Source organism: Elephas maximus, chromosome 5 (genome assembly GCF_024166365.1).
Source record: "Elephas maximus indicus isolate mEleMax1 chromosome 5, mEleMax1 primary haplotype, whole genome shotgun sequence".
In the NCBI taxonomy this organism is placed as follows: Eukaryota; Metazoa; Chordata; class Mammalia; order Proboscidea; family Elephantidae; genus Elephas; species Elephas maximus.
This window is the reverse complement of record NC_064823.1, coordinates 82697976-82722914: the sequence shown is the minus strand read 5'-3', so window position 1 is coordinate 82722914 and position 24939 is coordinate 82697976. Positions and strand designations below refer to the sequence as shown.

At 40.1% G+C, this 24939-nt stretch overlaps 1 protein-coding gene across 4 annotated transcripts in view; it reads right to left on the bottom strand.

Annotated features, from left to right (window-relative positions):
• The window catches only part of BTC (betacellulin), a 58558-nt gene extending 42862 nt beyond the window's left edge, over nucleotides 1-15696 (bottom strand). For 3 of the 4 annotated variants that reach the window (XM_049887095.1, XM_049887094.1, XM_049887098.1), the window contains exon 1: nucleotides 15291-15696. In XM_049887095.1, coding sequence (XP_049743052.1) covers nucleotides 15291-15354 — 64 coding nt within the window. In that variant the 5' untranslated portion in view covers nucleotides 15355-15696. Of the gene's footprint in view, nucleotides 1-14803; nucleotides 15075-15290 lie in introns of those variants that run through there. The other variant, XM_049887097.1, reaches the window with a different exon arrangement.
• Nucleotides 15697-24939: the final 9243 nt, after the last annotated feature.

The following is a 24939-nucleotide window of genomic DNA, read 5'->3' as shown; positions in this document are numbered from 1 at the left end:
AGCAATTGGAATACCAATTGAGATGTTTCAATAAATAGATGCAGGGCTGTACGTGCTCACTTGCCTATGTCAAGAAATTTGGAAGACAGCTACCTGGCCACCCGACTGGAAAAGATCCATACTTGTGACTATTCCCAAGAAAGGTGATCCAACTGAATGTGGAAATTATCGAACAATATCATTAATATCACAAGCAAGCAAAATTTTGCTGAAGATCATTAAAAAGCAACTGCGGCAGTATATCAACAAGGAGCTGTCAGAAATTCAAGCTGGATTCAGAAGAGGACGTGAAACTAGGGATATCATTGTTAATGTCAAATGGATCCTGGTTGAAAGCAGAGAATACCAGAAAGGTGTTTACCTGTGTTTTATTGACTATGCAAAGGCATTTGACTATAGATCGTAACAAATTATGGATAACATTTCAAATGATGGGAATTCCAGAACACTTAATTGTGCTCATAAGGAAGCTGTACATGGATCAAGAGGCAGTTGTTGGAACAGAATGAGGGGATACTGTGCAGTTTAAAGTCAAGAAAGGTGTGTGTCAGGGTTGTATCCTTTAATCATAGTTATTCAATTGGTATGTTGATCAAATAACCCAAGAGGCTGGACTGTATTATATGAAGAAGAATGGGACATCGGGGTTGGAGGAAGACTCATTAACAGCCTGTGTTATGCAGACAACAAACCTTGCTTGCTGAAAGTGAAGAGGACTTGAAGCACTTACTGATGAAGATCAAAAGCCAAAGTCTTCAGTATGGATTACACCTCAAAATAAAGAAAACAAAAATCCTCATAACTGGACTAATAAGCAACACGATGATAAATGGAAAAAACCTTGAAGTTGTCAAGGATTTCATTTTCCTTGTATCCACAATCAATATCCATGGAAGCAGTCAAGAAATCAAAAGACTCATTGCATTGGGCAAATCGGCTGCAGAAGATCTCTTTAAAGTATTGAAAAGCAAAGCAAAGATTTCATCTTGAAGACTAAGGTGTGCCTGACCCAAGCCATGGTGTTTTCAGTTGCCTCATATGCATGCGAAACCTGGACAATGAATAAGGAAGGCCGAAGAAGAACTGACGCCTTTGAATTGTGGTGTTGGTGAAGAATATTAACTATACCACGGACTGCCAAAAAACAAACAAATCTGTCTTGGAAGAAGCACAACCAGAATGCTCCTTAGAAGCAAGGATGGTGCAACTATGTCTCACGTACTTTAGACATGTTATCAGGAAGGATCAGCCCCTGGAGGAGGATATTATGGTTAGTAAAGGGTAAATGAAAAAGAGGAAGACCTTCAACAAGATGGATTGACAAAGGGGCTGCAACAATGGGCTCAAGCATAACAGTAAATTGTGAGGATGGCTCCGGCCGGGGCAGTGTTTCATTCTGTTGTATGTGGAGTCACTATGAGTCAGAACTAACTCAACAGCACCTAGCAACAGCATGTAATTTAAACTTTGCTAAGTTTGGAACTATTATTGCACAATGTTTAGTTTGTGGTGAATTTTTTTATTCACTATATTGCAAACTTTTTGGAAAGACACTGTCTTATACTTGGACAATTCTTCTTAATGCTTAACACATGATTAGACCTCTGTGTAAGACATCAGTATTAGACACACTTTAACGTGCCTAATATTAGACATGTATTATTTAGCAATAAACACACTAAAATAAAATATTTTAAAATAATAAAAAAAAATTAAATCTCTTACAGTGGTAAAGATTGTACTTTCCCCCAGCCTACCTAGTACAACAAAGTCATGCTTTTGTATAGATTGTTTGGTTGATGGTAGTAGTCAACTCCTAAATTTTATGAGCAAATCTAGTTCTACCAGGTCAGCCTACACAGCAAAACCAGGCACAGCTGTCATCTTAAAAGGAGCTGTGTGTTTAACAAAAAAATAAATCATTGTTAGCAAATTTAAAGACATTAAAGATGAAGTACAAAGCATTTTGGGAAAGTCTTAGGTTTTTTTAATTAAGGAAGGATAAAAACCTAGGAAACTGATCTGGTGATGAAGATTAAATGCTTCCCTTGGGTGGCTTAAATGGTTAAGTGTTTGACTACTAACCAAAAAGTAGGCAGTTCAAACCTATCCAGAAGCTCCTCAGAAGACAGGCATGGTGATCTGCTTCTGAAAGGTCACAGCCTTGAAAACCCTACATAGAAGGAGAACAGAGCAAGATGGTGAAATGAGTGGATGCTCCCAATTACATCCTCCCCACCCCCAGCAACTAACCCACTGAACAACGGCAAGCACAGATTGCAATCTCAGAACTCTGGATGACAGCTGAGGTGTTGGAGAGTCAGGTTGAGTCCAAAAGTGGAAGACAGAAGGAGCAAGGATGGCACAGAAGCAGGGAGAACCTACCCACTAAAATCAGGAGCACTCTCTTGATGCAGCCATCTTGGGATGGGGCCAGGCAATATCCCAAACAGAGAACACAGAAAGGGAGTTTATCGAAGAGAGTTGTAGCCTGATTTTTTAAGGCAGCACAAATTGGGAGGGGATGAAGGGAGATCACACCACTGTGAGAGAGTACTGTTGAATCTTGCTGAGGCCTGAGATGGATGGGCACTAGGACCAGGAGGAGCTGAAAGGTCAGCAGAGCTAGGGGAATACTTAAGACTGACGGGTGACACAGAGGGAAATGGCTGGCTCCCTGCCCACAGCACGACATTATGGGAGAGCCTGTGCAGCAGTGTTCATGAGGAAAAGACATAGACAGCCCCCCACTTTCACCACAGGAAAGTCAAGCCCTACTGCTCATGTGAGCATCTGCAACCAGTGAAACACCCCCCCCGCCACATGTATATTGAATTTCAGAGAGCAAGCATCCAGAACTCCTGAATCAGCACTGAACAAAACCAAAGGATAAGAGTGCCCTCTATGGTTCTCAGGAGAAGATACTAAGCCCCTGCTGCTGGGTAGATTCTGACTCATAGAGATCCCATGGGGTGGAATGGAGCTTCTCTGTGTGTTTCCCAGGGCTGTGAGTTTTTGCAGAGGTGGGCTGCTCCATCTTTCTCCCATGGAGTGGCTAGTAGATGCAGACCCCAGCCTTTTGGTTGGCAGTCAGGTGCTTGGCCACTGTGCCACCAAGGCACCCAATCAGAAAATTTTCCCAGGAAAACCAGAATACAAAATTTAAAATAAAATAAATAAATAAAAATAATGAAGTGGCCCAAGTTCAAAAAAAAAAAAAGTAAAAATACACAAAATCCTAAGAGAAGAAGGATCAATCAAAAGCAAAACATGAAGAAGAGGAAATTTCTTCTATGGAGGCCAGACTAACCCAGAGAATTGATAATTTTCAGACTGTGGTGCTAAATATGTCCAAAAAAGGAAAAAATCATGCAGAAAACAAACTAGCAGAAATCTGGAAGCAAATGAACAAAATGAGAGACTCAATAAGGAAATTGAAAAAAACAAGGCAAAAACAAAAAGAATTACTGGAACTGAAGAATAAAGGAACTGAATTAGTAAAAACAAGAGAAACATTCAACAGTAGAGTCAAACAGACAGAATATAGAATAAATGAATAAACTAGAAGACAAAACAACTGAATTTATCAAGTCTCAAGAGAAACAAGAGAAAAGAACAGAGAAAAGCAAACAAACCCATAAGGAAACAGGTGACTCAATTAAGAAACCTAATATTAGAATTATTGGGATTCCAGAGCACCATGACAACAATAAAGGCATAGAAACGATTTTCTAAGAGATCATCAGAATTTCTCAGACCTAAACAGAAAATCAAGCTTGCAAATACAGGAAACTGCAGGAACCCACGGCCCTCCCCCACCAATCAGAAGAGACACAAAAAGATCAACACTGCACCATATCCTAATCAAGTTCTTGAAAACCAAAGACAAGGAGAGAATCCTGAAAGCAACAAGAAAAAAACACAATATAACATATCAACAGTCTTTCATAAGAATCAGTGCAGATTTCTTCCTAGAAACTCTAGAGGGCAGAAGACAATGGTGTAACATATATAAAATACTGGACGAAAACACTTGCCAACCAAGGATTCTTTACCCAGCCAAGTTGTCATTCAAAATCAAATGAGAAATCAAGACACTCCCAAACAAACAAAAGCTCTGGGAATTTGCCCAGCTTTGCAAGTATTACTCAAAGGGGTACTCCAAATGGAAAGGCAAGAGTATTAAATAAATACTCATATCTGTACATGGGAAAATGAATAAGTAAATAATGGGAGGAAGAGAGAGAGGCCCCAAAAATGCAACAACATGGTTAATCATTAGTATCAAGTGTATGATAGTTTTAGAAATAAACTCAATAATTAAATTCCTCAAACAATACAGCATTGAGTTTGTAAGAAATAAGCACAAAGTAAACTTATCAAATACAGGTTATATATTGATGTTAATGGAGATACACCAACAGAAACAGAGGAGGGAGGAGCATATCAGGGATAGATTTATTATGTTAAGGTTGTTTTTTAACTGTTGTTCATATGTTAACCATTGTTTATAAATGTAAGCTATGTAATAAATGTTAAGACATTACCAAGAAAAAACATTCAGAAGAAAAGAAGAAAGCAAAAAGGCTGATCACAAAAAGCAGCCAAATACAAAAACAGAGAAATCAGAATAAAAAGCAAAGAAGCTACAAAACACTCAAAAAGCAGATAACAAAATAAGTGAGGTAGACACTTTGTCTTCAGTAATAACCTTAAATGTAAGTGGTCTAAATGCCTCATGCAAAAGACAGAGAGCGGCAAAATGGTTAAAAGGAACATGATCCATCCTTTTGCTGTCTATAAGAAACACACCTTAGACATAAGGACACAAATGGGAAATAAAAGGATGGAGAAAAATATTCCATACGACCCATAACAAAAAAGAGCAGGGGTGGGCATACTGATTTCAGATAAAATAGGCTTTAAATCAAGATCTATTACAAGAGATAAAAAAAGGGCATTACATAATAATAAAAGAGTCAATTCAGCAAGAAGACATAACAGTTATAAATACATATGCACCTAAGGGTGATGCTCCAAAATACATGAAAAAAAATACCAACTAATATGAAAGGAGAAACAGACAATTCCACAATAATAGTAGGGGACTTTAATACACCACTTTCAGTTGTAGACAGAACATCTAAAGAGAAGATCACTAAGGACATGGAGAACTTAAATAAAACCACAAGCCAATTGGACCTAGGGAACATATATAGAACACTCCACCCAGTATCAGAACAATACACATTCTTGTCCAGCACATACAGATAATTTTCTAGAACGGACCATATGTTAGAACACAAAACAAGTCTCAAAAAGTTTCAGAAGATCGAAATCATACAAAGTATCTTCTCTGACCATAATGATATAAAGTTAGGAATGAACAACAGGAAAAATAAGGGGAAAAAATATATGGAAACTAAATACTATACTACAAAAAACTTTTGGGCCATAGAAAAAAATCAAAAGTGAAATTTAAAAATTCCCAGAATCAAATGAAAATGAAAACTCAACACATCAAAACCTTTGGGACATGGCAAAAGCAGTACTCAGAGGAAAAGTCATAGCAATAAATGCCTACATTAAAAAAGAAGATCCAAAATCATTACCTTAAACTGATAACAGAATAAATAGAAAAGAAAGTGTAAAAGAAGCCAAAAGCTACCAGAAAAAAAGGAAATAATAGAGATAGAGGTAGAAATAAACAAAACGTAAAGTAGAAAAGCAATAGAATCTACAAAACAACTGATCCATCAGAGATAAAGACGATCTTAACTGATTACTACAAAAAATTGTACTCCAGCAAATCTGAAAACCTAAATGAAATGGACAAATTCCTAGAAACACAGTACCTACCCAAAGTAACACAAACAGAGGTAGAAATTTTAAACAGACCCATTCAAAAAGAAGAGATTGAAGATGTCATTAAAAAAAGAAAAAAGAAAAATGGCAAAAATAAAAAGCCCATGACCAGAGGGCTACACTGGAGATTTCTATGGAACATTCAGAGAGGAGCTGACGCCAATTCTACCCAATCTCTTCAAAAACACAGAAGTGGAAGGAACACTACTGAACTCTTTCTGTGAAGCCGGCATAACCCTGATATCTAAAAAAAAAGGCAAAAACCCGTTAAACCAAACTCCTTGCTCTCAAGTGGATTCTGACTCATAGAGACCCTGTAGAACAGAGTAGAACTGCCCCATACGGTTTCCAAGGACCAGGTGCTGGATTCAAAGACCTCACAAAAAAACAAAATTGCAGACCAGTATTCCTTATGAACATAGATGTAAAAGTTTTCTACAAACTTCAGCAACATATCAAAAACTTCATAAACCATGATCCACTGGAATTTACACCAGGATTAAAGAGGTGGTTCAACATTAGAAAACCAATCAATGTAATCCACCACATAAATAAAACAAAAGAACCATACGAGCATATCAATTGATGCAGAAAAGCATTTGATAAAATTCAGCACTGTTTCCTGATAAAAACTCTGTTTGAAGTCGGCTCTGACATAAGTCGAACACCTTTTTTTCCTTAGTTTTCATTATTATTGCCTTTATTATCAGTATCTTCATAAATCCAATATTTATTCATCTATAGGAGCTGGTATGAGAATGATAATATCAGCAAATTACAAACTGCAACATTGTATGTAGTATATATTACTAACGATAAAAAACCAAAACAACTAAACCCTTGCTGTCAAGTCAATTCCAGCTCATAGTGACACTAAAAAAAAAAAAAAATTTTTTTTTTAGTGACACTAGAGACCTAAAAATAATGACATGAACAGACATATGCACAACTATGTTCATTGCTGTTTTATTCACAACAGCAAATAAACGGAAGCAACTGAAGTGCCCACCAAGGGATGTATATTGTTGTTTCGTTGTGTGCCATCGAGTCAATTCCAACTCATAGTGATCCTATAGGACAGAGTAGAACTGTCCCATATGGTTTCCGAGGAGTGCCTGGTGGATTCAAACTGCCGACCTTTTGGTTAGCAGCTGTAGTTCTTAACCACTACGCCACCAGGACTTCCATCAAGGGATGAAGAGGTAAGCAAATTGTGGTATATACATACAATAGGATACTTTTATGCAACCATAAAGAGCAATGATGAGTCTGCAAAGCACGTTATAACATGAATGGATCTGAAGGGCATAATGCTAAGTGAAATAAGCATATAAGGACAAATATTGAATGATCCTTCTTTAATAAGAAGACAACAAGAATAGATATATATATAAAGACACCAATGTTCTTTGGTGGGGAGGCAGGGGGAGCATGCTTTAGATCGTAGAGACTTTTTTTTTTTTTTGCTGCATAAATGGCACCAAATGTCGATGTAGTGAGTGCAGCACAACCAAGTAAAATGAGTATTTGAGCACATACGGATGGATATGGGCATACTGGTGTACGGGTAGGTACAGATGTATGCATAGGTGAGAACGGATAGAAGTATCTATAAACCAGAAATCCAAACCTGTTGCTATTGAGGTGACTCTAATTCATAGCGACCCTATAGGACAGAGTAGAACTGCCACGCAGGGTTTCCAAGAAGCAGCTGGTGGATTCAAACTGCCGACATTTTGGTTAGGAGCCATAGCTCTTAACCACTGTGCCACCAGGGCTCTATAAAAAAAAAACGTGTAAATACAAATATGTGGGTGCAGGCACATATATTCATTGAAGACACAAATAGAGATAGATACTCCACAAACATAACCAAACAGCATCCAAGACTAATTTTCTGGGTTTGAAAGTTTAGGAACGTAGTCTCATGGGATGACTCAGTCAGTTGGCATAACATAGTTCACAAAAATCATGACCTGGATCCTATGAAGTGAGTAGCACCTGGGGTCTTAAAAGCTTGTGAGTGGCCATCTATGACACAACCAGGCGTCTCTACTCGCCAGGAGTAAAACAATAAGAAGGTAACCACAAGCTCAGAGAAGAAAAAAGTCTACACGAACCACAACCTCACCTACCCTGAGACCAGAAGAGCTGGATGATGCCCAGCTACCACCACTGACTGTTCTGACCAGGGTCACAGTAGATGGTCCTGTGTAGAATGGGAGGAAAATGTGGAGCAGAACTCAAATTCTTACTTAAAAAAAAAAAAAAAAAAAGCCTATGAAATCACCTTTTAGCAAAATAACAGAATGACACACAAAATAAAAGATATTACTCATAACATCAGTGCACTAGTTAAAAACCATCAGTATGAGGCCAAAAGGTCAATAACGACTCGAACAAAAAGCTAAGAAGATAAGGGGGCAGGGAAACTATAGTACTGGAAACAATACAAATGGAACACAATTAAATAGAATGTTGACACATTGTGATAAATGTAACTAATGTCACTGAACAATTTGTGTAGGAATTGTCAAATGGGAACCTAACTTGTGTAAGCTTTCACCAAAAACTCAATAAAATATCATTAAAAAAAAAAAAAAGCCACAGAGTAGTTCTACTCTGCACAGATGAGTTTCCATGAGTCAGAATCAACTTGACAGCAACCAACAACATGATGATTAAATTGTTGTATAAATTTAGCACATCCATATCTTGTGTGTGCATTAGGTTTTTCATGTAAATAAGAAAAGATGCTCATCTCAAAAGAATGTTCGGGACTGTTTCATTTGAAGCATTTTGCATTTGTCACAGAATGGGTGAGTTAAGAATGTGTTTAACTTGTATAAATGAATGGTATTATGGTTGCCAGAGCAGAGAGTGTTAGACTTGCAACCTAAGCGACATAACTCACAATTTCCAATCCCCCATAAAGAGACTCTTGCTTTGTGACCCCCATCTGAGGAATAAATGGTCCAAGTAGGAAGGTATATTCAATCATCAATAATTATATAGTACCCGTGTTCATAATATATAATCAATAAATGTCCGTTGAATGAATGAAAGACAATTTACCTCCTTCCTATCTATCCCTCAAAGCAGAAGAGGAGACTATCATAAAGATATATTGAAATCAAATGCATTTTCTGCTAACCTGATATTTAATTAACCAGTTGCTGTGAAATCAACTTCGACTCACAGCTATCCCATGTATATTAGAGTAGAACTGTGCTCCACAGGGTTTTCAAAGGCTAATTTTTTGGAAGTACATCACCACATCTTTCTTCCAAGGCACATCTGGGTAGATTTGAACCTCTAACCTTTTGGTTAACAGCAAAGGGTGTTAACTGTTTCCAGGGACTCCAATGCTTAATTATAGACTTTAATTATTATTATTAGTTCTATTCTCTAAGTACATTGTGGATTAAAAAGTCTTTTGTGAATTGACTTGGGAACCTAATCACCAAACATCAATCATTGTTTAAATAGTATATTTTGTGGCATACATTCCAATTACCCAACATATACACTAACTTTTGGAGTAAAACATTGGGAGCTCAGGAACTGCCCTCATTAAAATTAACAAAATGTAAAAGTTACTGGAGCCAGGCTTAGGTTTTCATGCATGCCTTTCAAATGCCAGCAAATGTAAACGTGGCTAAGAATGAAGTCACTATAGGGTGTTCCCTTCCTTTGGCAAGGAAGACTTCTTTATCGCTTCAAAAATCATAACCAGATACAAACTAAGTCTATACCCCATAACCCATAATGCTCAGAGATGCAAATAATTCTCAAGGAATTTTTCTTACACATAATTACAAAGCTGGAAACACAGTAGTCAGGCCTCCCTTCTTTGTAGTTCCTTCTTAATGACTGGAATTTGATTCCTGTCAACAGCTGAAGTTGTTAAATAAGTGAATACAGTTGAGAAATTCAATCCTTTTTTGGAAAATACCATTTTTTGAAAAATGGGAGGGGTTTGGTGGCTCAAGATTTCTACTGACCCTTTGAAAATGCCTTTACATATTTTTAGTAAAATAAAAACAAACCAATTTGGTATGTTGTTGTTAGGTGCCGTCGAGTCAGTTCCAACTCATAGCGACCCTATGCACAACAGAACGGAACACTGCCCAGTCCTGCGCCATCCTTATAATCATTGTTATGTTTCAGCCCATTGTTGCAGCCACTGTGTCAATCCATCTCACTGAGGGTCTTCCTCTTTTCCGCTGACCCTATACTTTGCCAAGCATGATGTCCTTCTCCAGGGACTGATCCATCCTGACAACATGTCCAGAGTATGTAAGATGCAGTCTCACCATTCTTGCTTCTAAGGAGCATTCTGATTGTACTTCTTCCAAGACAGATTTGTTCGTTCTTTTGGCAGTCCGTGGTATATTCAATATTCTTCGCCAACACCACAATTCAAAGGTGTCAATTCTTCTTCGGTCTTTCTTATTCATTGTCCAGCTTTTACATGCATATGATGCCACTGAAAATACCGTGGCTTGGGTCAGGTGCACCTTAGTCTTCAAGATGACATCTTCTCTTTATAATACTTTAAAGAGGTCCTTGCAGTAGGTTTGCCCAATGCAGTGTGTCGTTTGATTTCTTGACTGCTGCTTCCATGGGTGTTGATTGTGGATCCAAGTAAAATGAAATCTTTGACAACTTCGATCTTTTCTCCGTTTATCATGATGTTGCTTATTGGTCCAGTTGTGAGGATTTTTGTTTTCTTTATGTTGAGGTGTAATCCATACTGAAGGCTGTGGTCTTTGATCTTCATTAGTAAGTGCTTTAAGTTCTCTTCACTTCCAGTGAACAAGGTTGTGTCATCTGTATAACACAGGCTGTTAATGAGCCTTCCTCCAATCCTGATGCCCCATTCTTCTTCTTGTAGTTCAGCTTCTCTGACTATTTGCTCAGCATACAGATTGAATAGGTATTGTGAAAGGATACGACCCTGACACACACCTTTCCTGGCTTTAAACCACACAGTATCCCCCTGTTCTGTTGAATGACTGCCTCTTAGTCTAAGTACAGGTTCCTCATGAGCAGGATTAAGTGTTCTGGAATTCCCATTCTTTGCAATGTTATCCGTAATTTGTTGTGATCCACACAGTTGAATGCCTTTGCATAGTCAATAAAACACAGGTAAACATCCTTCTGGTATTCTCTGCTTTCAGCGAGGATCCATCTGACATCAGCAATGATATCCCTGGTTCCATGTCCTCTTCTGAAACCAGCCAGAATTTCTGGAAGTTCCTTGTTGATACATTGCTGCAGCCATTTTTTGAATGATCTTCAGCAAAATTTTGCTTGCATGTGATATTAATGATATTGTTCTATAATTTGTGCATACAGTTGGATCACTTTTCTTGGGAATAGGCATAAATATGGATCTCTTCCAGTCAGTTGGCCAGGAAACTGTCTTCCATATTTCTTGGCATAGATGAGTGAGCACCTCCAGCGCTGCATCTGTTTGTTAAAACAGCTCAACTGATGTTCCATCAATTCCTGGAGCTTTGTTTTTCGCCAATGCCTTCAGAGCAGCTTGGACTTCTTCCCTTAGTACCATTGGTTCCTGATCTTATGCTACCTCTTGAAATGGCTGAATATCGACTAATTCTTCTTGGTATAATGACTCTGTGTATTCCTTCCATCTTCTTTTGATGCTTCCTGCATGGTTTAATATTTTCCCCATACAATCCTTCACTATTGCAACTCGAGGCTTGAATTTTTTCCTCAGTTCTTGCAGCTTGAGAAACACCAAGCATATTCTTTCCTTTTGGTTTTCCATCTCCAGCTCTTTGCACATGTCATTATAACACTTTGTCTTCTCGAGCCACCCTTTGAAATCTTCTGTTCAGCTCTTTTACTTCTTCTTTTCTTCTTTTTGCTTTAGCTGCTCGAGTTTCAGAGTCTTCTCTGACATCCATCTTGGTCTTTCCTTTCTTTCCTGTCTTTTCAATGACCTCTTGCTTTCTTCGTGTATGATGTCCTTGATGTCATTCTACAACTCATCTGGTCTTCGGTCACTAGTGTTCAGTGGGTCAAATCTATTCTTGAGATGGTCTCTAAATTCAGGTGGGATATACTCAAGGTCATATTTTGGCTCTCGTGGACTTGCTCTGATTTTCTTCAGTTTCAGCTTGAACTTGCATCTGCGCAATTGATGGTTTGTTCCACAGTCGACCCCCGGCCTTGCTCTGACTGATGATATTGAGTTTTCCATTGTCTCTTTCCACAGATGTAGTCAATTTGATTCCTGCGTGTTTCATATGGTGAGGTCCATGTGTATAGTCACCGTTTATGTTGGTGAAAGAAGGTATTTGCCATGAAGAAGTCGTTGGTCTTGCAAAATTCTATCATTCGATATCTGGCATTGTTTCTATCACCAAGGCCATGTTTTCCAACTACTGATTCTTCTTCTTTGTTTCCAACTTTCGCATTCCAATCACCAGTAATTATCAATGCATACTGATTGCACGTTCGATCAATTTCAGACTGAAGCAGCTGATAAAAATCTTCTATTTCTTCATCTTTGGCCTTAGTGGTTGGTGTATAAATTTGAGTAATAGTCATATTGACTGGTCTTCCTCGTAGGCATATGGATATTATCCTATCATTGACAGCCTTTGAGTCAATTTCAACTCATAGCAATCCCATGTGACAGAACAGAACTGCCCCATAAGGTTTTCTAGACTGTAATCTTTATGGGAGCAGATTGCCGAATCTTCTCCCAAGTAACTGCTGGCTGGGTTTGAACCGCCAGCCTTTTGGGTAGCAATAAAACTCTTAACTGTTGAGCCACCAGGGAACCTTAATACTAAAAAGCAAAACCAAACCCACTGCCATTGAGTTGATTCTGACTCACAGATCCTTAATAGTAAGCATTAATTATCTGTATTTACTATAATATAAATTAATTTTAATTGACCCATAATACATTATTTAAAATTATATAGTTACAAAATAAATTATACAATTTAGTTTTGGTTAATTTATAATATATTGTGAGTATTAATAACCATGTGCCGGCACATCACCCTAATTTAGACCCTAATTTGCTCATTCCTGGATTATACGTATGAAGCAATCAGGTCCTCAGGCCCCAGCCCCCCTGCTCCTTCCCACCCTGCACCCCACTGCCAGATTTATTTTCTTCAATCATCAATCGCAGTCCATCATCAAGGGACTCTCATTACTTTATCACTCCTTTATTTAAGTCCTATGATGTTGTATATTTGACTACGTACGGGCTCGGGTCCAAACATCTTTGATCTGGCTTTTTGGTTCTTCATAATCTGACTGCCTCTTGTCACTTCTCTCTGGCAGGCTGATCAAATAAAGCATTTTCATTCCCATCACCGACCCTTTACCAAATGTTATTTCCCCTTGTCTATTTCTTCCTCTCTTCTCTATTCTTCCACATCTTCCCCAGGCTTTAAGGCATCACTGTCCTCCAGGCAGCCTTCCCCACTACTCTACTGCTCACTGTTGAGGGCTTTCTTCTCTAGTTTCATGAATTTTTTTCTTATTTTATATCTGTTAGTCTTGTTCAAATAGAACATCAGATTTTTCTAGGGTAGAATCATGTTTTAGAAATCTCTGAACTCTTTTTCCACTGCCACCCCCACATACTCTAGCATCTTGCTGACGATAGCAGGCCCATCACCATCCAGTCAGTTCTGACTCATGGCAAGCGACCCTATAGGACAGAGTAGAACTGCCCCTTAGAGTTTCCAAGGAGCAGCTAGTGGATTCGAACTGCCTACCTTCCAGTTGGCAGCTGGGCTCTTAACTACTGTACCACCAGGGCTCTCAGTAAATACTTCCTGAGCATTAGGTCATCCAGACAAGGTGGAGGATGAGAAGGCCGGTGACATCCAAGCCACGGCAGGCAAGAGCAACAGTACTGTTTCCAAGTGAATCTCAGACCCAGTGCTCATCTTCAGTCTTTACGCTCCACATCACTGCACCACTAAATTGTTACTGACTACATCCTCTTCAACTTTGTTAAATCAGTCCCTTCACAATAGCCCTGGTCTTAAGTCTGATCCACCTCCAACCAAGTTCACAGTACCTTTTTAACCATCTCTCTTACTCCCAGGACACAGTCATAATGAAAATTTTCATTTTAATCCCACGTCTTTTCTCTCTATAGGACAAATTCCCATCCTTTTTTCACTTGCGATGCCCACCCACTTCCCAGGCTTGAAGGCAGGGCTGATATCCTGTAGACACTTGAGCTATGGAGACTCTCCTCCCACATTAATGCCCCAAGCCCAGATGTCCCTGCTCCTCATCCCAGCTATCTCTACAAAACATAGCTGATTTCCCTTCCCTTCACTCTCCTTAAAATGGCCACAGTGCAGAGGATAATGCCCCAAGTGGTGGGATCTTCCCACTTAAATGCCTTGGGGCTACCTTTCTACACTGGAAGCCAGCAGAGCCCACTTCCAACTACACAAACCTTCCCCAGCAACTGAAGTCCCAGCTCCTTAACAGAGAACACGGACTCCCAAGGAGGCAGGAGCTTCCTGGGGATTCCAGGCATCCTACTACTCCTCCCTCTGATCGCTCTTGCCTCACACTTGTGACCCCACCCACTGGTCCTTAAACTGACAACCTAGCTTTAACCCTTGAAATGGTTTCCTTCGCGCAATCGCTCCTTAAGGTAGGAACAAATATCTTTCAAGTAAAACACATTTATTTCACTGCTAGTGCGCTCAAAAGAAGATTTCTTTTCCCTTTCCTCTGCTTCCCTCTCAGCAACTGGAGATTCGGGTCTCAGAAGTTGAGCCTTCTTTTCTCTCCCAGTTCCTCCCAAATGCCCCTGCAAGAAATTAATCCATTCCCAAGAGGGACTTTCCTGACCAGCTCTAGCCTCTGTACCGGTCGTTCCCTCCTCTCTAGAGCACACACTGACCGCACACACCAGGCATATGTTTTCCATCTCGTTCTGTTCTCCCGGACGGCATCCTAAATCAAGGAGTTCCCTTCCCTCTAGCCTCCGCAGGCTATCCTTCTTAGTGCAGACGCGCTTTCTGTAGGGAATTGCCCTCCCACGGGGGCCCGCGCCCCCACGGTCTGGGGGCAGTCGCGTCCCGCGCTCCCGGACTCTGCTCTGCACTCGTCCGCCGCTGTCGACTTGCGCGCTGCAGAAGTGGCGTGATCACGGGATCCCTTCCGCGCTCTGGCCTCCCCACGCGCCCAGCCACAGCCTCCAGCAGGTGCAGCCCCAGGTGCCCAATTGCTGGATCCTAAACCCGCGCTCGCTCAGTCGCCGAAGTTTTCCCACCCGCCCCTGCCAACCCGGTGCACCTTCGAGTCCCGACGTCAGCGCGGTTCAGGTTTCGCCCTCTCCTACCGCTCCAGTCCCAGACTTTACTTTTGGGTCTAAGGTGTCGGGCGAAGCCACTTACCCAGGGCGAGGGCCAGCAGCAGTGGCAGGCAGCTGGCGCCGCTGCCCGCGACGGTCCGGTCCATCAACCCCGCTCTGCGGGGCTGGGCAGCCCCCTGGATGCCTCTCCCCCACTTCCTTTGCCCCCTTCCCGAGCCTCGGGTGCCCGGTGGGGTGCCTGGAAACTAATCCCGGAGCCAGAAGGAAGCGAAACTACTCCTCAGGCTGGCACCCTGGCTCCAGGGCAGGGAAACACCCAGCGCAGACGGGCGGCTCCGTGAGTGCTGCGGGGAGGAGGGAACCTCCTATTTATCCCCGCTCCTTTCTGCACACACCCCACCAACTAGGCGCAGGAATGGGTCTTGGTAGCCTCCACGTTGCTTCCACCCAAATTACCCTACACCCACAGCCAAGGGCATATTGGGGCTGCCCTTGGCCCAGCTCACCCGCTCCCCCTGCTGGGTTGCACCTGACTATTCATTTCCCTGCCCCCTTGGGGAGTAAACAAGGTAGGGAGCAGTGGAGGATCCCCTTGGAGGGGTGTCAGATATGCAGGACAGGCCTGCAAGCAGCTCTCAGGGACGGCTGCTCTAAACTTCTGGAACCCACAGAGGGAGAGTCGGGACCCAAACGTGTTCTGGAATTCTCACATCTTATTTCAGCTGATTGCTGATGTCATGGAGAAACCAGAGCCAACACTGACTGTGGTTAACTTCAGGCTCTTGACAATTTGCAAGTTTTTCTGTTACACACACAGCAATTTTAAAAGAGTCATTGATGTCTTTAAAAATCTTAAAGCTAGCATCTTAGTTTTCAGTATGTTCTGTCTTCTAAATATTTGTTGAATACTTGGGTTTTTTGGCTCACCAAGACCTACTTTTAGAAATTTCACTTATATTTTTATTTATTCCTTTATGCATTTATTTGTTATATTTTTATTTTTTAATTTGTTTATTCTATTACAGTCTTCATTTTAGTTGGGTCTATAAAAATAAGGAAGGAACCTTGGTGGCACAATGGTTAAGTACTGGGCTGCTAACCAAAAGACTGAGAGTTCAAAGCCGTCCTGTGGCTGCACTGGAGAAACACTTCATGATGTGTTCTTGTGAAGATTACAGCCTAGAAAACCCTATAGGCTGTTCTACTCTGTCACATATGGTCACTATGAGTCAAAAGTTGACTGACAGCACCTAATAACAACAACATAAAAATAAGGAGACTGTTTCTTGCTTGTGGCTTGCCAAGCACTGTCTCTACTTCATCACACTTCCTCTGTATGGAGAGGTGGAATCTGACGGTTCTGCACCAAACACATTCTGGAACACAAAGGCATCCTCACAGTTTTCAGAGACAGAAAGCAGCAACCACTTTTACCTTTCGGGACTAACATATTTGCCTCCAAAATAACTAACGGGTACAAATGTTATGCTGATCTTTGTTCCTCTTGGAAGATCAATATATGTAGCTATGCACCCTTAGTACAAAGTTGTACTTCTATGGCAACCAAAAGTCCAATAAACATATTTTTATATATGAAATGCAATTCAGGTGTCTGCTCCATCCTCCCCTTTGCTTATATTAAACAAATTATTATGCACTTTTCTCCAACAAGTGACATTTCATCTTGAAACCAATTCAAATTATTTTAGTGCCCCAGACAACCAATGTATCCAGAGGAATAAAAACCAACTCTTAATTTTCATAATCCCATCCCAGCCCTCCACAACAGCTCATAAAACACTGACAGAGAGGGCAGTCAAGATGTTTAGAGAAACTCAAGGTAGTAGGATAGTAGGATACCGTACCCCAGATAAAAAGGACTGAAACACATGAAGCCAAGAGATTTGTGTTATCATCTCTCTGCTTTTTACAATTCCACTCTCCCTTTTTCTGATATTCTGTTCTTCCCTCATGATCAGGGCCAGTAGGAATCTACTTGATGGCAATGGGTTTGGGCTTTTTTGGTTTATGTTAAGGCATCTCTCACTCCAAAATGACACCCTAGCCAATAGCCTTCCTGCTATCCCCAGAAAAATGTTACTCTTTGTTTTCCTTTTCCATAGATACTAAGAAAAATTAAAACACACCTAAACAGAAATTACTGAATGTTTATTGAGTATTATAAAGTGTCAGGACTTGGTCTAAGTAGTCATCATTCATACCATCTGAATGATAAATTAACTTTTTCAGGCTACTGGAGTATGGAAGTGTCCATTGATAGACTAAATAGTCCAGATAAATTAATAACCTTTCCTAAGGGCTTAATTTACTACCAGAAATGAAATATGTACTCAGGAGACTATGTCTTCTAAATTTTGTGGCAGGAAAGGCTAGTTTCATCAAGACCAAGTAACTTCCTTCCTTCTTTCCTTCCTTCTCTTCTCCTCCTCCTCATTCCTCCCCTTCCTTGTCTTCCCCTTCCTTTCTCTCCTTTTCCTCCTCATTCTTCTCTTTTGTCTTTCCTTCCTCTTCCTCTGTCTTCATTTTTTTCTCCTCCCCTTCTTCCTCCTTCCTTCTTTCTCTCCTCTCTCACCTCCGTCTTTCCTGTGCCCCCTGTCTCCCTCTCTCCTCTCTTTCTCTCTCTTCTTTTCTCCCTTCCCCTCACTTGTCATTCACTTATGGAAGAAGGTAAATTCAGGATCCTACCATTAGTTTTGGGAGGGTAGAAGGTAAGAATTGATCTTCCTGGGGCCTCACCCACATAACTGAAGTATGTTTCAATATTCTGGATTTTAAGCTGAGCTATGACTGAGAGATTGATGGTATTGAGCTTTTTCATCATCTTTTTCTACAGACGTAGTTGATTTGATTCCTGTGTATTCCATCTGGCAAGGTCCACTTGTATAGTCACCATTTTATATTTTTGAAAAAAGGTATTTGCACTGAAGAAGTCTTTTGTCTTACAAAATTCTGTCATGCAATCTCCAGCATTATTTTTATCACCAAGTACCCCGTATCAATCACCAGTAATTATCAATGTGTCCTGATTGCATGCATGTTCGATCAATTTGAGACTGCAGAAGTTGGTAAAAATCTTCAATTTCTTCATCTTTTGCCTCAATGGTTGGTGTGTAAATTTGAATAATAGACATATTAACTAGTCTTCCTTGTAGGCAAATGAATATTATTCTATCACTGACAGCACTGTACTTCAGGATAAATTTTAAATGTTCTTTTTAACAATGAATGTAACACCGTTCCTCTTCAAGTTATTACTCATGGCATGTTAGACCATATGATTGCCTGATTGAAATGGGCCGATACCAGTCCATTTCAGCTCACTAATGCCTAGCATATTGATGTTTATGTGTTCCATTTCATTTTTGACAATTACCAATTACTCTAGATTCATATTTCATACATTCCAAGTTCTAATTATTAATGGATGTCTGTAGCTGTTTCTTCTCATTTTGAGTCGTGTCACATCAGCAAATGAAGGTCCCGAAAGCTTGACTCCATCCATGTCATTAAGGACAACTCTACTTTGAGGGGGAAACTCTTCCCCAATTGTATTTTGAGTGCCTTCCAACCTAAGGGGCTCATCTTCCAGCACTGTATTAGACAATGTTATGCTGCCATTCAATATCATCAGTCATAATAAGGCCAGGGGCCAACTGTGGAACGGACCATCAATTATTCATTTGGAAGTTGAAGTTGAAACTGAAGAAAATTTGAACAAGTCCACAAGAGCCAAAGTACAACCTTGAGTACATCCCATCTGAATTTAGAGACCACCTCAAGAATAGATTTGACATGTTGAACACTAATGACTGAAGACCAGACGGGTTGTGGAATGACATCAAAGACATCATACATTCAGAAAGCAAGAGGTCATTAAAAAGGCAGGAAAGAAAGAAAAGACCAAAATGGACATCAGAAGAGACTATGAAACTTGCTCTTGTACATCGAGTAGCTAAAGCCACAGGAAGAAATGATGAAGTAAAAGAACTGAACAGAACATTTCAAAGGGCAGATAGAGAAGACAAAGTATTATAATGAGAAATGCTTGGCATTTCTCAAGCTGAACGAACTGAAGAAAATATTCAAGCCTCAAGTTGCAATATTGAGGGGTTCTACGGGGAAAATATTGAACGATGCAGGAAGCATCAAAAGAAGATGGAAGGCTGACATTCAATCATTTCAGGAGGTAGCATATGATCAAGAACCAATGGTACTGAAGTGAGAAGTCCAAGCTGCATTAAAGGCATTTGTGAAAAACAAGGCTTCAGGAATTGATGGAATACCAACTGAGATGTTTCAACAAACGCATACAATACTGGTAGCGTTCATTCTTCTATGCCAAGAAATCTGGAAGACAGCTACCTGACCACTCCACTGGAAGACATCCATATTTATGCCTACTCTCAAGAAAGGGGATCCAACCCAATTCAGAAATTATAGAACAACACCATTAATATCACAAGTAAAATTTTGCTGAAGATCATTCAAAAGCAGCTACAGCAGTATATCGACAGGGAGCTGCCAGAAATTAAAGCTTGATTCAGAAGAGGACCTGGAACCAGGGATATCATTGCTGATGTCAGATGGATCCTGGCTGAAAGCAAAGAATACCAGGAAGCTGTTTACCTGTTTTTTATTGACTATGCAAAGGCACTCGACTGTGTGGATAATAACAAATTATGGGTAACATTGAAAAGAGTGGGAATTCCAGAACACTTAATTGTGCTCAAGAGGAACCTGTATATGTATCAAGAGGCAGTCATTGAAACAGAACAAGGTGATACTGATTGGTTTAAAGTCAGGAAAGGTGTGAGTCAGGGCTGTCTCCTTTCACCATACCTATTCAATCAGTATGCTGAGCAAATAATCTGAAAAGCTGGGCTCTATGAAAATGGCACATCAAGATTGGAGGAAGAGGCATTAACAACCTGCATTATGCAGATGATAACAACCTTGCTTGCTGAAAATGAGGAGGACTTGAAGCACTTACTGATGAAGAACAAAGATCACAGCCTTCAGTATGGATCACACTTCAACATAAAACAAACAAAAATCCTCACAAATGGACCAATAAGTGACATCATGATAAAAAGAGAAAGGATTGAAGTTGTCAAAGATTTCATTTTACTTGGATCCACAATCAACACCCATGGCAGCAGCAGTCAAGAAATCAAAAGACGCATTGCATTAGGCAAATCTGCTGCAAAGGACCTCTTTAAATTGTCTAAAAGCAAAGATGTCACCTTGAAGACTAAGGTACACCTGATCCAAGCCATGGTGTTTTCAATCATCTCAAATGCACGTGAAAGCTGGATGATGAATAAGGAATACCGAAGAAGAATTGATGCCTTTGAATTGTGGTGTTGGTGAAGAATATTGAATATACCGTGGACTGCCAAGGGAACAAACAAATCTGTCTTGGAAAAAGTACAACCAGGATGCTCCTTAGAAGCAAGGATAGCAAGACGATGTCTTACATACTTTGGACGTGTCAGGAGGGATCAATTCCTGGAGAAGGATATCATGCTTGGTAGAGAACAAGCAAAAAAGAGGAAGACCCTCAATGAGGTGGATTGAGACAGTGGCTGCAACGATGGTCTCAAGCATAACATGATTGCAAGGATGGCACAGGATGGGGCAGTGTTTTGTTCTGTTGTACATAGAGTTGTTATGAGTCGAAAGTGACTCAATGTCACCTAACAACAAGAACAACAATATGATTAAGAGAAGAATAAGTCCAAGTTACCCAGGAGTCATAAGGCAGAACTTGTATCCCCAGTATGCCCAATCTAGAGATTGCTTGAATGGTGGCTTTCCTGTGCCAGTTTCAGGCAGGTATGACCAGTCCTCCCAAGCCTGGTATGAGGCTTCAGTACATTCCTTTGGGGGACCTTTAAGCAACAGCCTTTTTCTCTTTCCGTACAAGGAAGCCTCCAGAGGATCTACTCCTCCCCCATCTGGACAGAACAAACCTTATGGTTATTTATGGGGCTTAACACATAAACACACGCATGTGTGGCAATAGAAGGAGAAAATTTGGGATACGTGCATTCTAGGACAGCATGTATTCTCCAAATTAAGATTCCAAGGTGTTTGGTAGTATAGGAAGATTGCCTGTGGCCATTAACATTATTTAAGTCAGTAAGACTGGTTGGATGAAAAGAAATATGGATGGTGGAAGATGTTTTTACAATATAGTGTTTTCATAGTAATGATAAACATTTTACCTTGTAGATTATTGAAAGTAAGTGGTGCAGGGTATATAGAGAGCTTTAAAATATACTGTGTGAAACTATTGAATTGCTTTCCAAGGAAATACAATTGAAAAGTCACCGCTCAAGAAATGCATTCAGGTGATTTTGTTTTTGTTTTTTTCTTACCTATTTTATTGTACCTTTCTCTTCATTTCTTTTGAAGATCCATTTGGTCAGAATCGTCTCCAGACAGATGCCTCAATCTGTTTGACAGCTTAATCCAAGTTTAATAAATCTCAAAACTAATCATCTACATAAAATTATAACTGTTAGTTTCAGCTCACCATTATATTTATCTTTGAGCATATTCATACATACTCCAAAAAGAAAGTTCCAAAAAAAAAAAAATTCCAGGCATTTTTCGAGACTCTAGATGTAGACACTTTTTTTCTAGATGTAGACAAGCATGTAAGTGGCATAATTTTAATACGACAAAGCTCTTCCTAATATGCCTTTCATGGAGGCATCATCCCCTCCTACTTGGCCGCAGATTCCCATCAGTGTAGACTCTCCCTGGGTTGGACAGTAGAGGTGAAATATTACATACAACTGGCTTTGGATTGTAATCAGTCTGTACAAATGGGAGCTGTGCCACTGAATGGCTGAATCACAGTTCACTCACCTCTCTGAATATCAGTTTCCTCATCTAAAAAATGTAATGGTAATGACTTACATACATAGTCTTTACAATTCACAATAATATATATTTCCAAGGCAAAAATCTGACATACTAGAAATTACTCAGTGAATTTTAGTTGCTCTACTATTACTAAAATGCATTTGTTGTCATTAGTTGCCATCACAGAGTAGATAAAGAGAACCAGTAAGAACCAACTTCCTTCACTAACCCTCTCTTACTAATGGTGTGAGGTGGAGGGAAAGATATAGCACACAAAAAGGCTCTGCTAGGAAAATAACACCCAGCTAAAACTCCATGGATCTGTGCACTGCTTGTGCCTCTTCAGTAGCACTGTACTTCCCTGGACCCCTCTGACCTTCTCCCTCCTTTTCTTTCTTGCTCCCTCCTTCAACTCTCTGTAGAGACCAAGATGACATATAACCCAGGATATGATAATTTATTAAACAGAAAATACTATGTTTTGAAGGCCTAAATAAATAAGCTATCTACTTTCCCTAATCCCCCCCCAAAATAAATTCATCGTTTAAGTCAAATAAATTAATGTTCAACTAGCTTACAACAAAATAAGCAGAATGTAAATCTAGGAAGCTCTCCAGGGTCATTCCCTTTCCTTCCTCCCATTTTTTTAAGAGAAATGATGAGAAGAGGAGAGAGTGAGGAAGGGGTAGGCCATGAGGGAGATGGCAACAAAGGAGGAGAGGCTTGAGTCTGAATTGATTCTTTAAGGAGTTCTTTCATAGAAACAGAATGGTATTTTAAGGGAGGGAATTGCATCAGTTCTCCAGGATAAGGAAACTTTTCAAATGACTTACAGAAAAGTAGGAACAAAGCAGCGAGGATAAAAAAGGAGTGAGAAGAATTAGTAAGAGAATCCCCAGTTCCCCCAAACCCACACCTGCTTCCTCAGGGCACACTTAAATGATAAAGATTGACATAAAGATATTTTAAATCACCCCTTTTTCTTGGCTATTCTCTTTACAAACTCTTTCAAAAAATCCTCATAACTAAAGCCTAGTTTGTCTACAACAAGCTGTCAGTTGTAGTCTTTGTCAGTTTCTCGTACTGTAGTGGCAAGCTTGTTGCTATGATGCTGGAAGCTATGTCACCTGGATTTCAAGTATCAGCAGTGTCACCCATGGTGGACAGGTTTCAGCAGAGCTTCCAGACTAAGACAAACTAGGAAGAAAGGCCTGGCAATCTACCTCCAGAAATTAGCCAATGAACACCCTGTGGATAACAACAGAATATTGTCTGAAACAGTGCTGGAAGATAGGACCCCTAGGTTGGAAGACACTCAAAATACACAACAGTGGACTCAAACATACCAAGAATCATGGAGATGGCACAGGACTGGGCAACATTTCCTTCTGTTGCACATGGGGTTGCCATGAGTTGGAGCTGACTGTGGCAATTTGAGTTTTTTAGAAAAATCAGACCATCAGGGGGTCTCTATAATGCCCTTGGTAGTTGTGGAGAGACTTTTCTTCTGAAAGCTAAAATTACCTTTCCTTTTTATATTGTGCTTATGAGTTAATTCTAAGAGAATTGATTGTAGGAGAACTGTGAACACAAAGCTGGAAGTTTGAGTTGTTTTTCCAGGGCTACCCGTTACAGACCCAAGATCACTAACTAATGGACAATAATTCCTCCAGGAAGGGTCAGAGGCAAACGTTTCTCATCTATGGATATCTTTATACCATCATCATTCTTGCCCTTCCCTTGTTGTAAGGAGAAAATATCAATATATTTGTTAGTAACATCAAATATACTTTAATCATCCTTATGATTTCCCAGAAGAAGCCCTGGTATCTCAGTGGTTAAAGAGCTGGACTGCTAACCAAAATGTCAGCTATTTGAAACTACCAGTGGCTCCGCAGGAGAAAGATGTGGCAGTGTGCTTCCATAGAGATTCACAGCCTTGGAAACTCTATAATGTGGCTACGAGTTGGAATCAACATGACGGCAGTGAGAGTCTGATTCCCCAGAGTCCCTGGGTGGTGCAAAAAGTTAAAGTGTTTGGTTGTTAACTGAAACGTTGGGGGTTCGAGTCCACTTAGAGGCATCTCAGAGAAAGACCTGGTGACCTACTTCTGAAAACTTAGCTACAGACAATCCTATGGAGCACAGTTCTACTCTGACACCCATAAGGTCACTATGTTGTTGTTGTTAGGAGCCATCGAGTCGGTTCCGATTCATAGCAACCCTATGCACAACAGAATGAAACACTGCCCGGTCCTGCACCATCCTCACAATTGTTGTTATGCTTGAGCACATTGTTGCAGCCACTATGTCAAGACATCTTGTTGAGGGTTTTCCTCTTTTTCTCTGGCCCCCTACTTTACCAAGCATGGTATATTCAATATTCTTCACCAACATCACAATACAAAGGTGTCAATTCTTCTTCAATCTTCCTTATTCATTGTCTAGCTTTTACATGCATATGAAGCGATTGAAAACACCATGGCTTTGGTCAGGCACACCTTAGTCTTCAAGGTGGCATCTTTGCTTTTCAACACTTTAAAGACTTTTTTGCAGCAGATTTGTCCATTGCAATGCGTTTTTTGATTTCTTGACTGATGCTTCCATGGCTGTTCATTGTGGATCCAAGTAAAATGAAATCCTTGACAACCTCAGTCTTTTCTCGGCTTATCGTGATGTTGCTTATTGGTTCAGTTGTGAGGATTTTTGTTTTCTTTATGTTAAGGTATAATCCACACTGAAGGCTGTGGTCTTTGATCTTCATCAGTAAGTGCTTCAAGTCCTCTTCACTTTCAGCAAGCAAGTTGTATCATCTGCATAACGAAGGTTGTTAATGA